Source organism: Scyliorhinus canicula, chromosome 1 (assembly GCF_902713615.1).
Source record: "Scyliorhinus canicula chromosome 1, sScyCan1.1, whole genome shotgun sequence".
NCBI lineage: Eukaryota > Metazoa > Chordata > Chondrichthyes > Carcharhiniformes > Scyliorhinidae > Scyliorhinus > Scyliorhinus canicula.
Window position 1 is genome coordinate 284,769,013 of NC_052146.1, and position 16,524 is coordinate 284,785,536.

The following is a 16,524-nucleotide window of genomic DNA, read 5'->3' on the forward strand; positions in this document are numbered from 1 at the left end:
GCATAGAATGACCTCTGGGACAGGGTTGGAGGCAGATCAGCAATATAAAGATTGAAAAGGGTTGGAGCTAAAACTGATCCCTCGGGAAGCCCATTGGACTGTTTCCTCCAGGTGCTTGTCTCATCACCAATGTGCACCCTGAACTGTCTGTCTCAGAGTGATAGTTTAATGTCCCGTAACCCATGGAGTGAGGACTCTTGAGATTTTGACAAGGAAACCAATGTACTGTCTCGTATGCTGCAGTGAGATCAAGAAAGACTGCGCTTATTTTGACATTATTTTCGAAGCTATTTTCAATGAACCTGGTTATGGCAAAGGCCTGGTTGCATGTGCTTCACCCCCTTGTTGAAAGCCAGCTTGTCCACCTTCCAAAATTTCGTTGACCTCCTGGCTCGATCAACTGTATTTAATTAAAGTTAATGTCGCTCCATCGCAATCAGATTCCGCAAATGCACCCAATTAATACCCCTTTGATACAGTCAAGTATTTGTGAAGAGGACACAGCAAAAGGATATTAGTCAGAATTCTATAAAAATAGGGTTTGTTTTCTGAAGAGTTATCTGGAAGGCCCCATCTCCAATAAGGTTGGGTGACACCATAGTGGTGAACATGGTGCCTGATCTGTTGGAACAAGCAGGTTCAATGCATTGGTGCATATTTTCGTTTAAGCAGATCTGCATTATTTTGGGATATAAATAACATTCTACAAATTATAATATATTTAATCGTGTTTCTTTGGGGGACATTCCAAGAAATTATACTGAAACCTCTGCAATAACCAGCCTCTAGTTAAATCAAATGAAATAGCTACCTTCATGCTGTAAATTATTCATTTATGTATGTAAAATAACAAATGGAAATGAATAAATGTTAAATATACATACAGTGAAAATTCTATTCTCTCCCTTTGGGGGAAATCTGCCAGAATTTGGCAAAGTGTCGGGCTCAGACTGAAAACTGGCGTGTAGCTCTCCAGTTGCACAGACCAGTTTTCTCTCCAGATATTGAGTCTCTCTCTCTCTCTCACACTCACACACTCTCATTCAGTCAGTCACCTCACTCACTCGTACAGTCACTCACTCATGCGGTCGCACGGTCACGCACACCCGCCTCGACATTCATCGCCAACATTCCACCCCCAACCAACATCGCAGAAGTATAACTGACACTTCCCCAGCCCTCCCTCTCTCGGGGGATATACTTACCTCTGCGCCCCCGGAGGAATCCCCTCAACTCTCTTACGTCTGGCCAAACCTGTTGTAAACGCGGTGAGGTATGAATATTTAGTGGGGAGGGATCATGTGGTGGGGGGGCCAACAAATAAGGTTCAAATTGACCTAAAACTATTAAAACTTCGTGACTTCGCCAGCAAGAGGTGGAGAAAATCAGGAAACGTGATCTCTCTGGCGAAAATCGCTTTTCCTGATTCTCACGGGATTTTCCGCCGATCGCGCAGATGGCAAGTACGGGCTCAAAATCGCCCCCTTTCTCTTTCCTCACTTCCCGATTACGATTGTAATTATTTTCTACAATGAGGCAAAGTCGCCAAAGCTCACAATTTTATTAACTATTAATTGATTTTGCACTGTTTCCTGAGTTGTGAGAGAGGAAGGCAATTCCCGCTCTTGGTGTGAATCCCGTGGAGTAAAATGGTACAAAATCAGTAAAACGCTAATAAAACTGAGAGCATTAACAATACTGAAGAGGTGAAGGTAAGAGTTGAAAAAATTAGGGTGAAAAAATTTACAAAGATACTGAACTTCCCAGCATGGAGGATTGGCAGATCTGGATGGGAAGAGAGAGTCCTGGAAGTCCTCTTGTATTCCTCTGATCCATTCAGGGTTGCCTTACCTCCTGCCTGGGAATGACTTTTGTGATCGCAGTCGACTTTGATGCAGAGGGACAAATAAGAGGAAATTCGAAAAAGATCCCAATTCTTTTTTATCCAGGACATTGCAGGTGCTTGGCAGCGCCTTGAGCATGCAGAAAAGGGATACGAAGAATGGCTTCTGAATGAACTAAGAAGATTGGAGCGTTTGGAACACCTAGCTGAGAAATTCAGACAGAAAGCTTTGATTTATGAAGTGTGGTCTCATGGTAAGGCATGTTTATCTATTTCCATGTTGTTAGATTTTATGTTGGTTCCAGCAGCATTGCTGATTGGTCCATGCTAAACATGGGTACTAGAATTTTAAGTTTGTTTTCTGAAAGATGGTTTCTTGGTCAGCAGCCATGTCCAGATAGACAGTTCCTGAAAAAAGATTACAAGGCCATACTGCTCTCCATTTCCCATCCTGTGTCCCATTCATTCCACAGTCTGCCGGTACAACCAAACATTGGTGCATGTCCAGCTGCTCCAACATTGTGTAACAGAAAGAGTTACTTCCATTTATATTGCACCATTTTTTTTTAAGTGTACCTTCACACACATGTTTTTCCCTTTTGGGGAATTGTTGGGAAGTGGTTGAAGGATTCCCAAGCTGATTATCAGCTTATTGAACTGCATTATGAACGCTCCTTCCATGACCAACATGTCCTGGCGTTGGATATGATACCAGAGCTTCTGGCTCAGAGGTAGGGACGGCGAAACCCTCCGGATGCACCAATTGCTTTACAGCTGACGAAGTATTTTTCAGGTGTAGCTGTTATTGTAACATAGGGAAATGCAGCAGCCAATTTGTGCGCAGCAAGGTCCTACAACCACTATTGAGATGCTGTTGGTTGAGGCCAGGAGAGAACTGCCCTGCTCATCTTCAGAAAGTGTTGTAGGATCTTTTCGTCCATATTGGCAGCTGTGCTGTGCCTGTAGTGACTTTCCCCACATCCAGCCCACCCCAGCTCAACTCAGCTTTCCCATTTTCAGCAGTGCTTTGAACCAAATCAGTTGCTACTCCCACACTGATGCTGGCTGGTGGCTATAGCATGATCAATGCAACATGAAATACACCAGTGTGTGTACATATAATCCTGGAACGATTAACGATGTGCTAATAATGAGCAGTGATTGAAATACCAGTAACTATAAAAGCAAATGAAATGCAATAAATCTCTTGGTGCAAATGAGACTAAGGAACAATACAATAGAACATACTAGAACATGCAGCGCAGAAGCAGGCCATTTGGCCCATCGAGTCTCCACCGATCCACTTAAGCCCTCACTTCCACCCTATCACCGAACCCAATAACCCCTCCTAACCGTTTTGGACACTAAGGGCAATTTATCATGGCCAATCCACCTAACCTGCACGTCTTTGGACTGTGGGTGGAAACCGGAGCACCTGGAGGAAACCCACGCAGACACGGGGAGAATGTGCAGACTCCGCACAGACAGTGACCCAGCGGGGAATCGAACCTGGGACCCTGGCGCTGTGAAGCCACAGTGCTATCCACTTGTGCTACCGTGAGAAATGATTTAGGTGTACAATAAGGAAGACAAAAAAAGCTGCTCCCATTAACTATTGACACAAGGACCGGGGGACACAGATTTAAGGTTTTAGGCAAAAGGTATAACAGGAATGTGAGGATGAAAATTTTTACACAGTGATTGGTAATGACCCAAAACTCACTGTTTACAAGTGGCGGAAGCAGAGACGATGAATGATTTCAAAAGGAAAATGGATGGGAACTTGAAGGAAATAAACTTGCAGGGCAATGGGGATCAAGCAAGGGAATGGGACTGATTAGATTGAGTTACAGAGAGCCGGTGTGGGTTTGATGGGCTGAATGGTCTCCTACGTGCTGTTTTTTTAAAATAACACAAATTAAAATAACCCTGTTTTGAAGTTGTTATGATCAAAGAACTTTGAATTGTAAGTTCAAAATGCTGGGGGTAAACGTTTGCCTGGCTAATGACGGTTTTTGGTTTCCACAGGAAAAGATTACATGTTGGTGCAAAAAGATTATGAATCTGCCTCTTTGACTGATGTGCGGGCTTTACTGAGAAAGCACGAGGCGTTTGAGAGTGACTTGGCTGCACACCAGGACCGGGTGGAGCAAATTGCTGCCATCGCACAGGAGTTGAAGTATGTTCCATTTCCAGGCTGACAGCTGGTGACATTCCACTGATAACCAGCTTCCAAATAATCACATACTGTGCAGGAATTCCAAAGGATAACATCAATCAGTTGTAGCTATAAAAAAAAGATAGAAATGTTTGGGTTTTTATTGCCATTATTTCAGGATGAGGATTCTCCTCCAAATAAAACATTTGGGTAAATAAGCAAATACCTCATAAAGAAATTATTACGGCAACAATGTCATCTCGCTTGCAAGTAGTTTTTTTTTCTGGGCACTCCCAACATAAAATTCCTTTTTCAAAAATAAATGATTGAAAACGACATTGATAGAAGCCATGGTAATGAAGTCTGGGAAGGGTGAACTGCACACACGTGATGCACGATCAATTGCACAAAGACGAGAGTTGGATACAACTGAGGCTTTATTGTTCTAAGATGTGTGGCCTCCCACAGCAGCTGGCGAAATGGCTGCAGCATGGAGGACACACACATTTATACTCCTCCTACTGGGCGGAGCCAGCAGGCAGGGACTACCGATGTACCTGTAGTACAGGTCCTACCATACGTCACCTAATGTAGGTGCAACAGTGGTTTACCACATTCACCCCCAGTGGACCAGTTAGAGGTTTAACCGCTGGGAGCAACGCAGTGGTGGCGGCGCTGCCGATGCTGGTCTGATCTTCGGTGACTCCGGTTGCGTGCCGAAATCCTCTTCATCCTCAGGCGTGGGCAGGGGGAGGACGGTAGAAGTGCGGCTTGCACTCCGTACTGGCCTGGCAGTCCCTGGTGATTGTCCATACTTCCTCGATGGAGTAGGGCAAATTGCGGGCCTTTATAAAATGGTACAAGCGTGTAGTGCTGGGCCCGGAGTCGGTCTACTTGTGCGCTGGCACATGTACTTTGGGATAGGGCATCTGGGGGCTCGTTGAGCTTGCCGGGGCGATACAAAATCTCGTAATTGTAGGTGGAGAGCTCGATCCTCCACCTCAAGATCTTATAATTCTTGATCTTGCCCCGCTGTGTGTTGAACATGAAGGCTACCGACCGTTGGTCAGTGAGGAGAGTGAATCTCCTGCCAGCCAGGTAATGCCTCCAATGCCGCACAGCTTCAATGATCACTTGGGCCTCTTTTTCGACGGATAAGTGCCGAATTTCTGAGGCATGAATGGTGCAGGAAAATAATGCCACGGGTCTGCCTGCCTGATTGGGGGTGGCGGCTAGGGCGACGTCTGATGCGTCGCTCTCTACTTGAAAGGGCAGTGGCTCGTCTGCTGCGTGCATCCCGGCCTTGGCGATATCGGCTCTGATACGGGCGAAGGCCTGTTGTGCCTCGGCCGTCGGGGGAAAATGGGTGGAATGTATGAGTGGGCGGGCCTTGTCCGCATAGTTTGGGACCCACTGGGCGTAGTATGAAAAGAACCCCAGGCAGCGTTTGAGGGCCTTGGGGCAGTGGGGGAGGGGGAGCTCCATGAGGGGGCGCATGCGGTTGGTATCGGGCCCCATAACTCCGTTCTGGACCACATAGCCGAGGATGGCTAAGCGGGTCGTGCTAAACACGCACTACTTCTTGTTGTAGGTGAGGTTCAGGAGAGTGGCGGTGTGGAGAAATTTGGCACGGTTGGCATCGTGGTCCTGCTGATCATGGCCGCAGATAGTAACGTTGTCTGGGTACGGAAAGGGGACCGTGCCGGTCGAGCATTCGGTCCATCTCCCTTTGGAAGACTGAGACCCCGTTGGTGATGCCGAAAGGAACCCTGAGGAAGTGATAGAGGCGACCGTCCGCCTTGAAGGCAGTGTATGGACGGTCCGATTTACGAATGGGGAGCTGGTGGTAGGCAGATTTGAGGTCTACCATTGAGAAGACTGTGCAATCTGATTGACCATATCAGATATGCGTGGGAGGGGGTACACGTCTAGCTGCGTGTACCGATTGATGGTCTGGCTGTAGTCCACGACCATTCTGTGTTTCTCCCCAATTTTAACTACTACCACTTGGGCTCTCCAGGGGCTGTTGCTGGCCTCGATGATGCCTTCCCGAAGCAGCCGCTTGACCTCGGACCTGATGAAGGTCCTGTCCAGGGTGCTGTACTGTCTGCTCCTGGTGGCAACGTGTTTGCAATCCGGGGTTAGATTTGCGAAGAGGGAAGGCGGATCTACCTTTAGGGTCACGAGGCCACACACAGTAGGGTGGTAGGGGCCCGCCAAATTTCAGGGTTAGGCTCTGAAGGTTGCACTGGAAGTCCAGGCCGAGTAGTAGGGCAGCGCAGAGGTTAAGGAGGATGTAGAGGCGCAAGCCGCTGAATTCTACGCCCTGGACCATGAGTGTGACCATACAGTACCCCCGGATCGCCACGGAATGGGATCCAGAGGCCAGGGAGATTCTTTGGTTGGCGGGGTGTTCCGCGAGGGAGCAGCTCCTTACCGTATCCAGGTGGATGAAGCTTTCGGTGCTCCCGGAGTCCAGCAGGCAAGAGGTCACGTGTCCGTTGATTTTCATGCTGGTCGATGCGGTAGCCAGGTTGTGCGGACGAGACTGGTCGATGGTCACTGAGGCGAGTCGTGGTCGGTCGTCGCTGGTGTCATATGATGGGGAGCCCGAGGGGCACAGGTCCTGGAACGCTGGTGGTGCCCATGTGCTGTGGGGGAGACGAGATGGCGGCGCCTGAACATCTTGAGGAGAACAAAATGGCGGCGCCCATGGGCCGCACGTGGCGGGGGTTGAACAAGATGGCGGCGCCCATGGGCTGCACGTGTTGCACGGAGGGGAAGATGGCACCGTCCAGTGGCCGCACTTGGTCTGAGGGGGAGAAGATGGCAGCGCCCACTGGCCGCGTGTGGTCTGAGGGGGAGAAGATGGTGGTGCCCACTGGCCACGCTTGATCTGAGGGGGAGTAGATGGCGGTGCCCACTGGCCACGTGTGGTCTGAGGGGGAGAAGATGGTGGCGCCCACTGGCCGCGCGTGGTCCGGGGAGGTGAAGATGGCGACGCCCATTGTCCGTAAACGAGGGGGTGGGGGCGATTGCGGCGACTGCACGGGCCTGGCACACCGCGGTGAAGTACCCCTTCTTACCGCAAGCCTTACAAAGGGCAGTGCGGGCCAGGCAGTGTTGGCGCAAGTGTTTCTGCTGGCTGCAAAAGTAACATTGGGGACCCCCGGGGTTCGCTGGCTGGCGCATGGCGCAGGCGTATTGGCTAGGTAAGGCCCCCGCTGGGGCGGCCATCTGTGGGGTCCACGATGAGTAGGAGGGGCAGGCCACGCGAGGCAACCGTCATAGAGAGCGCTAGCTTCTTTGCCTCTGCGAGATTTCACGTGGCCCCTTCTAACAGTCGCTGGTGTATGAGGTCCAACCCAATCCCCGTAACAAAAGCGTCCCGCATAAGGAGGTTTGAATGTTCTGTGGCCGTAACGGCCTGACAGTCACTGTCCCGCACGATCAATTGCACAAAGACGAGAGTTGGATACAACTGAGGCTTTATTGCTCTAAGACATGTGGCCTCCCACAGCAGCTGGAGAATTGGCTGCAGCATGGAGGACACACATGTATACTCCGCCTACTGGGCGGAGCCAGCAGGCAGGGACTACCGACGTACCTGTAGTACAGGTCCTACCATACATCACCTAATATAGGTGCAACAGTGGTTTACCACAACACGTTACTCAGATGTGGAGTGTTGCCCTCTGTTCTTCCATGGCAAATATACAACTTTCAGTGAAATACAACTCGGTTGTTCCATCCATAGCTATAGGAAAGTGAGAGAATTGAAGTGGCTTTATCAACAGTAAAAGGACAGTGTGTATAAGCCACTGTATATTTTTTAAACAGCAGGTAGAAGACCATTCAGCCCATCGTGCCCACGCCGGTTCTCTGTAACTCAATCTAATCAGTCCCATTCCCTTGCTTGATCCCCATAGCCCTGCACGTTTATTTCCTTCAAGTTCCCATCCAATTTCCTTTTGAAATCATTCATCGTCTCTGCATTGTCGCATTAATAGCGCTGTAAGTGGTGGAATTCCATTTGCTGTATTGATGCTTTGATCTCAAATTTCTGGCACCGGAAGATCGGAGGAACAGCTGTAACTCAGTCTCCAGTACTGCTGTAAGTGAGACAGCAGTATAACCTGAAGCATTCTTCCGAGAGATGTAGTGTGTGCCTGGAGTAGACTTAGAGGATGATATTGTAACGACAACGTTTTTAGAGGATAATTAACTTTTTCAAAAAATAAATGAATTTGACCAGCTATTTTGGAGGGAGACTGAACCGCCCCTGCTTGACATTTATTTTGTGCTTTGTTCTGTTTGCCAAATGCTCACTTGTTACAATAGTTCCTCCTTTAGAAATAGTCAAAAAGATAACGAATAAAATGCAAATTAGCTCTATGTTTTGAGGTTAATTGGCACAAGTTTATTTCCGTTAGTGTAAATTTGATTAACCTTACTAAGACCATAGGAATATCTTTTAACTTTTTTGGTCTTTTGAAACCAGAAGTAGAGCACTCAATGAATTGAAATTTAAAATGAAAAGAATACTTTGATTTTATACAGCCCAGTTGCTCTAGTGGTGGAATGTGCAGTGCAGGCTGACATTAGCTCTTGTCCCCAACCGATCTTTAAATTCCTTCACTAAATAGCAAGCTGCATCTCTCAGGTTGGTTTTTAGTGGGTTCTTTGCTCTACAAAACCAGTATCTGCCTAATAACAGAATAACAGAAGGCATCACAGCGGCACAGTGATTAGCACTGCTGTCTCACCGATCCAGATTCAATTCCGACCTCGGGTGACTGTGTGGAGTTTCTTCCGGGTGCTCCGATTTCTTCCCACAGTCCAAAGATGTGCAACTTGGGTGGATTGGCCATGCTCAATTACCCCTTGGTGTCCAACAGGGATCTGGCGGGGCACTGTGCCTAGATAGGTTGCCCTTTCGGAGGGTCGCTGCAGACTCGATGGACTGAATGACTTACTTCTGCACTGCAGGGATTCTATGATTATTGTCCTCTTTTCAGGGTGAATTGAACATTAATTTCTTGCCTCTGAATTTGGTGTGGTCAATGAACATGCAGAGTCATGGACATGGAACAGATCCCATGCCCTATCTAAATCGATATGTTAGGAGAACTGAATTCATAAACTCTTTTCCCGAGTCACCGACTCAACCCCTCTCCTTGACAACCGTAAGAGGCTAAACCAGACTGCTCTCAACCTCAGCATCATATCATTCGTAACCTCGATACCATGAGATGAGGTTTCACATCTCCGGGTCATCACTAAGGCTGACTATTTCCACCTCTGCAACATTTCCCAATTCCACCCTTGCCTAGGCTCTTCTGCTACTGACATCCTCATCCATGCCTTTTGTTACCTCTAGACTTGAATCCCACTGCAGTCCTGGCCAGTTTCCCAAATTCTATCCTCCATACATATCCAAAACTCTGCCCATGACCTTATTTGCACTAAGTCCCATTCACCCCTCATCCCTATGCTTGCGTCTATACATTGGCTCACGGTTAAGCAATGCCTCAGTTTTAAGATTCACAACCTTGTTTTCAAATCCGTTAATAGTCTCAACCCTAACATAACTCTGCAAGTCCTCCAACCCTCCAAGGTGCCTGCACTCCTCCAATCCAGGCCTCTTGACTCTCCTTGATTTTATAACTCTGCAAGTCCTCCAACCCTCCAAAAGTGCCTGCGCTCCTCCAATCCAGGACTCTTGACTCTCCTTGATCTTGATTTCTCCACAATTAGCAGCTGTGCCTTCAGAGGTTTCGGTCCCAAACTCTGGAATTCGCTCCCTAATCCCATCTACTTCTGTAACTCCCTTTCCTCCTTTAAGATAATCCTTATAATCTAGGGCAGCACAAAAGTGCAGTGGTTAGCTCTGCTGCCACTCGGCGCTGAGGACCCGGGTTTGATTCCGGCCCCGGGTCACTGTCCATGTGGAGTTGGCACATTTTCCCCTCTCAACCCAAAAAGATTATGTTAGGGTTAGGTGAATTGGCCACACTAAATTGCCCCTTAATTGGAAAAAAAAGTACTGGGTACTCTAAATTTATTTTTAAAAAGATGATCCTTAAAACCTACTTCTTTGACCAAACTTATGGCCATCTGCTTGAATATCATCTTCTGTAGCTTGGTGTCAAATGTTGTATGATGTATCTGTAAATCATCTTGGGATGTTTTACCACAATAAAGAGGACGACAGGGACAGTAGCGTAGTGGTAATGCTACTGGCCTAATAATCTAAACACACGATCAAATCCTCCCATGGCAGCTGGGGCATTTTAATTCATCTATGAAGATAGGCTGACTAGGCTGGGGTTGTTTTGCTTAGAGGAGAGAAGTCTGAGGGGGAACCTGTTTGAGGTGTACAAAATTATGAGAGACATAGGGTAGATAGGAAGAAACATTTCCCCTTCGTAGAGGAATGAATAGATTTAATGGAAGGGCCATGAAATTTAGAGGAATTTTGAGGACAAACCTTTTCACCCAGAGGGTGGTGGGAATTTGGAACACACTGCCTGAAAGAATGTAGAGGCAGGAACTCTGCAACATTTAAGAATCATTTAGATGAGTGCCTGAAACTCCATTGAACACAAGGCTATGGACCAAGTGCTGGATAATGCGATTAGAACAGATTGAAGATTGATGGCCAGCGCAGACATGATGGGCCGAAGGACCTCTTTCTGTGCTATAAAATTTTATAACATTTTTAAAATTTACTTCCCAAGATGTGGGCGTCACTGGCTAGGCTAGCATTTATTTGCCATCTCTAATTAACCTTGAGAGAGTAATGATGACCCACCTTCTTGAACCACTTGCAGTCAATGTGGTGTAGCGTAGAGTTCAAGAAGGCAGCTCACCACCATCCTCTCAGAGGCAATTAGGGATGGACAATAAATACTAGCCTAGCCAACGATGGCCACATCCCATGAACAAATAGTACTTTTTTACAACTGCGGAGAATGCTATTCTTGTTAATGATGATCATGAACCTACTGGATTGTTGTAAAAACTCATCTGGTTCACTAATGTCTTTTGGGCAAGGAAATCTGCTGTTGTTTCTTGTTGTAGCTAACCCGCCACTCCAGGCCCACGGCAATGTGATTGACTCTTAACTACCCTCCGAAATGGCCTAGCAAACCATTCAGGTGCAGGTAGCTCACCAACACCTGCAGAAGGACAATTAAGAATGGGCAATGAATGCTGGCCTTGCCTGCAAGGCTCACATTCCAAGAATGAATCGACATCACTTGTACGTGGAAAAACGTCATCCAGAATCTTGAAGCTATATAAAATTATAAAAATCCTGGATAATCCCTGCACAATTGTACATAACCACAGGGGCTGCAGTGATTTCAAAAGGCCTTTTGAAGGGAAATTAGGAATGGGTAATAAATGCTGGTCTTGCGAGTGATGCCCACATCTCATCAATTAGTGTAAAGAATTGTGATGGCCATGTGCAAATTTTTTTTTTGCAAAAATAGACTTTATTTGTAAAATATCTGAAAGAACATTATAAACATTTCAAAATGGCCATAACATGAAGTGCAATAATACTATTCAGGTTCTCTACATACATCCTGTTGCACTCTTGAAGTGATTCACTGCAGTCAAAGAAACATTACAGACAGCTCAAAATAGTTGTTACATATGGTGCAAAGGCATTTAAGTTGTCCGCATAGATCAAGTTGAAAACTAAGATGCTTCAATGCAATTGTGATGCATGTAATATTCACTGTATACATTCAAAGTCATTCAGCCTGAAGGGGTTCTATACAATATCCAGCCCATCCGTTCACCTTGGCTGAAAGGTCTTGGGCAGCGTCCTTCCCCCATTGCATCTCGGCGGCTTCCCAAAGATTTATTGAATCCCTCAGCACATAGTCCTGTGCTTTGGAGTGTCCCAATTTGCAACACTTTCGGGGACAACTCTTTGCATCGGGTGACCAACATTTTTGGGCAGACTGAGTTGATGATCCCCCAGCAAGGGCTGATGGTTGTCTCGGTGTGCATCCCTAAAAACAGCCCGGATAGCTCAGAATCCTGCATAATGGAGCTGCTTGAGATGAACCTCGACAAAAACCACCTCCTCGCTCTTGATACCACATTCGACAAGGCGGTGGATAATGGTCTCTAACCCACTACAGCCACCTCAAGGGCAGTGTGCAGATGGGGTGAGACTCTGGGCGTACAGGAAACATTGGATGGCAAGGGCCTTACCAGCAGCCAAGCTAGGTTTTGGTGCTTGTTTGAAAGTTCTGGTGCCATTCTGCCAAATTACCTTGACTGTCTGCTCGGGATGCCATCTGACAGGATCCACCATCTTTCCCGAAGGGCCTCTATGACATTGCGTGCATGATGGACTTGTGGTCAAAAGAGTTTCTCAGCATGAATTTTTCCACTAAGGACAGGTGGTCCTTAGGGTTAGGGTTAGGTGGAGTGGCGGTACTTGTTTGAAGTTTTGGCTAGGCTTGGGTTTGGGCCACGATTTGTGGCATGGGTGCGGTTGCTGTATATGGCGCCATGAGCAAGGGTGAGGACGAATTATATGAGCTCACGAAGCTTTGACTTAGGGGTACGAGACAGGGGTGCCCGCTGTCGCCGATGCTGTTTGTTCTGGCTCTCAGGGCGTTGACTGACAGGGGATAATGAGGGGACAGAGGGAGCATCGGGAATCACTCTATGCCGATGACCACTTGCTGTATGTTTCCGATCCGTTGTGAGTGTGGGAAGGATTATGGGCCTGGTAGGGAGGTTGGAGGGTTCTCGGGATACAAGCTGAATGTAGGGAAAAACAAGGTATTCCCAGTGAATGAGCTGGCACAGCGGGCTAATTTAGGGGGGGATGCCATTTACAGTAGCAAGGGATAGGTTTAGGTACTTGGGGATTCAGGTAGCGAGGGAATGGATGGGGCTCCATAAGTGGAACTTAACAAAGCTGGTGGAGGAGGCCAGGGAGGATCTTAAGAGGTGGGATACACTGCACTTAACGTTGGCAGGGAGGGTCCAAGGGAGGGTCCAAGTGGTGAAAATGAATATTCTGCCGAGGTTCTTGTTTATCTTTCAGACTCTCCCGATCTTTATACCAAAGGCCTTTTTTCGGAAAGTGGACACAATCATCTCTGATTTTGTATGGGCGGGGAAGGTGCCGAGGGTGGGGAGGTCCCTGCTACAGAGGTAGAGGCAGCAAGGGGGGTTGGCATTGCCAAACTTGCTTCATTATTATTGGGCGGCGAATGTGGACAAGGTGCTGCGGTGGTGGGAAGGAGAAGGAGTAGAGTGGGTTAGGATGGATGAAGGAGTCTAGTTTGAGGGCTATGCTGACAGCAGCATTGCCAATGGCTCTGAGTAGGTATTCGGGGAACCCAGTGGTGCAGTCCACGGTGAAGATATGGAATCAACTGAGGAGGCATTTTAGGGTGGAAGGGATGTCGGTGCAACAGCTGATGGTTGGCTCGGTGTGCATCCCTAAAAACAGCCCGGATAGCACAGAGTCCTGCAGAACTAGGGGGCATAGCCTCAAAATAAGGGGAAGTAGATTTAGGACTGAGTTTAGGAGGAACTTCTTCACCCAAAGGGTTGTGAATCTATGGAATTCCTTGCCCAGTGAAGCAGTTGAGGTTCCTTCATTACATGTTTTTAAGGTAAAGATAGATAGTTTTTTGAATAATAAAGGGATTAAGGGTTATGGTGTTCGGGCCGGAAAGTGGAGCTGAGTCCACAAAAGATCAGCCATGATCTAATTGAATGGCGGAGCAGGCTCGAGGGGCCAGATGGCCTACTCCTGCTCCTAGTTCTTATGTTCTTATGATGGAGCTGCTTGAGATGAACCTCGACAAAAACCACCTCCTTGCTCTTGAAAGCACATTCGACAAGGAGGTGGATAATGGTTGCTTACCCACCACAGCCACCTGAAGGGCACTGTGCAGATGGGGTGAGACTCTGGGCGTACAGGAAATATTGGACGGCAAGGGCCTTACCAGCAGGCGAGCTAGGTTTTGGTGCTTGTTTGAAAGTTCTGGTGCCATTCTGCTAAATGACCTTCACTGTCTGCTCGGGACCCCATCTGACAGGATCCACCATCTTTCCCGAAGGGCCTCTACGACATTGCGTGCATGATGGACTTGTGGTCAAAAGAGTTTCTCTGCATGAATTTTTCCACTAAGGACAGGTGGTACGGCATAGTCCAACTACTTGGGAGTGTTGGCCTGACCCATGCTTTGTAACACTGGAGTCAATTAGAACATCAGCACATAATGAGACTTGGTATTTACACACTGAGGATTTTGCACAGCTTGATGCGGCCACACACAAAGGTGACCATCAGGATTAGGGTGATTCGGACATGTTTTCCCCCTCATTGCTTGAAGTTTGTACATTGTGACCCTTTGAACACGGTCCATTTTGACCTCCAGAATCGAACAATTGCTTGGGTGATCACCACAGCGCAGGAGTGAGGAATAGGCCAGACGTATGCCAAGAACAGTGACACCGAGAGTAACTCTCACCTGATAACCAGGTTCTTATCTGCAATGGAGAGGTAGCGCTCTCCCAGATACCCACATATTACTAACCCATGGCCATGGTGCAAACTTTGTATCAGAGACAGGGGTGCCCGCTGTCGCCGATGCTGTTTGTGCTGGCCATAGAGCCATTGGCAAAGGCTCTCAGGGGGTTGACTGACAGGAGATAATGAGGGGACAGAGGGAGCATCGGGAATCGCTCTATGCCGAGGATCACTTGCTGTATGTTTCCGATCCGTTGTGAGTATGGGAAGGATTATGGGCCTGGTAGGGAGGTTGGAGGGTTCTCGGGATACAAGCTGAATGTAGGGAAAAACAAGGTATTCCCAGTGAATGAGCTGGGACAGCGGGCTAATTTAGGGGGGGATGCCATTTACGGTAGCAAGGGATAGGTTTAGGTACTTGGGGATTCAGGTAGCGAGGGAATGGACGGGGCTCCATAAGTGGAACTTAACAAAGCTAGTGGAGGAGGCCAGGGAGGATCTTAAGAGGTGGGATACACTGCACTTAACTTTGGCAGGGAGGGTCCAAGTGGTGAAAATGAATATTCTGCCGAGGTTCTTGTTTATCTTTCAGGCTCTCCCGATCTTTATACCAAAGGTCTTTTTTCAGAAAGTGGACACAATCATCTCTGATTTTGTATGGGCGGGGAAGTTGCCGAGGGTGGGGAGGTCCCTGTTACAGAGGCTGAGGCAGCAGGGGGGATTGGTGTTGCCAAACGTGCTTCATTATTATTGGGCGGCGAAGGTGCACAAGGTGCAGCGGTGGTGGGAAGGAGAAGGGGTAGACTGGGTTAGGATGGAGGAGGAATCTTGTAAGGGGTCTAGTTTGAAGGCTATGCTGACAGCAGCATTGCCAATGGCTCCGAGTAGGTATTCGGGGAACCCAGTGGTGCAGTCCACGGTGAAGATATGGAATCAGCTGAGGAGGCATTTTAGGGTGGAAGGGATGTTGGTGCTAACGACGCTGTGTGAGAATCGTGGGTTTGAGCCGGGGGGTATGAATAGTGTATACAGGAGGTGGAGGGAAGTGGGGCTGGTTAAGGTGAGGATTTGTATTTGGAGGAAGGGTTCACCAGTCTGAAGGAGCTAAGGGAGAGGGTAGAGCTACCGAGGGGTAGTGAGTTCAGGTATCAACAGGTTAGGGACTTTGCACAAAAGGTCTGGAAGGGGTTCCCTAGATTGCCGGGATACACCCTGCTGGAGCAACTGCTGCTTCCGGATGAGGAAGGGGTGGGAAGAATTGGGGATATATATAAGTGGCTGGAGGAGCAGAGAGGCGAGCGGGTGGTGAAGATCAAGGAGAAATGGGAAGCGGAGTGGGAATGGAGATCAATTGGGGAGTATGGAGTGAGGCACTGCAAAGGGTAAATGGGACCTCCTCTTGTGCAAGGATGAGCCTGATACAGTTTAAAGTGGTGCACAGTGTGCATATGACTTGGGCGAGAATAAGTGGGTTCTTTCGGGGGGTAGCAGATGAGTGTGAGAGGTGTGGGCGGGGGCCAGCAAATCACACGCACATGTTTTGGGGTTGTGAAAAATTGGGAAGATTCTGGGCGGGAGTGTTCGTGGTCTTAGCCAGGATAGTGGAGGAGGGAGTGGACCCGGACCCTTTGGTGGCGATATTTGGGGTTTCAGAGAAGCCGTAGCTCATCGAGAGGAGGAAGGCCGATGTCTTGGCCTTCGCCACTCTGATTGCACAGCGCCGAATTTTGCTGGAGTGGCGGTCAGCATCACCACCGGGGGTAGCAGCATGGTTGGGTGACCTGCATGACTTCCTGCGGTTAGAGAATATAAAGTATGAGTTACGAGGCTCAGCGGGGGAGTTTGAGAAAAGGAGGGGGATGTTTGTGACCGTGTTTGAGGAGCTGTTTGTCGCAGCGGGGGGCGGGGGGGGGGGGGGGGGGGGGGGGGGGGGGGGGGGGAAGAGAGGGGGGGGGGAGAGTGATGGGGAGGGGGGGGGGGGGTGAAAAAGGAGAAAAATCTGTA

The 16,524-nt window shown here is 48.3% G+C and overlaps 1 protein-coding gene across 3 annotated transcripts in view; it reads left to right on the top strand.

The window, feature by feature from the left end:
• LOC119974966 (alpha-actinin-2-like) overlaps positions 1-16,524 on the top strand; it is a 132,785-nt gene that overhangs the window by 81,691 nt on the left and 34,570 nt on the right. For all 3 annotated transcript variants that reach the window (XM_038814360.1, XM_038814369.1, XM_038814377.1), the window contains 2 exons: positions 1,950-2,097; positions 3,872-4,022. In XM_038814360.1, coding sequence (XP_038670288.1) covers positions 1,950-2,097; positions 3,872-4,022 — 299 coding nt within the window. The remainder of the gene's footprint in view (positions 1-1,949; positions 2,098-3,871; positions 4,023-16,524) is intronic.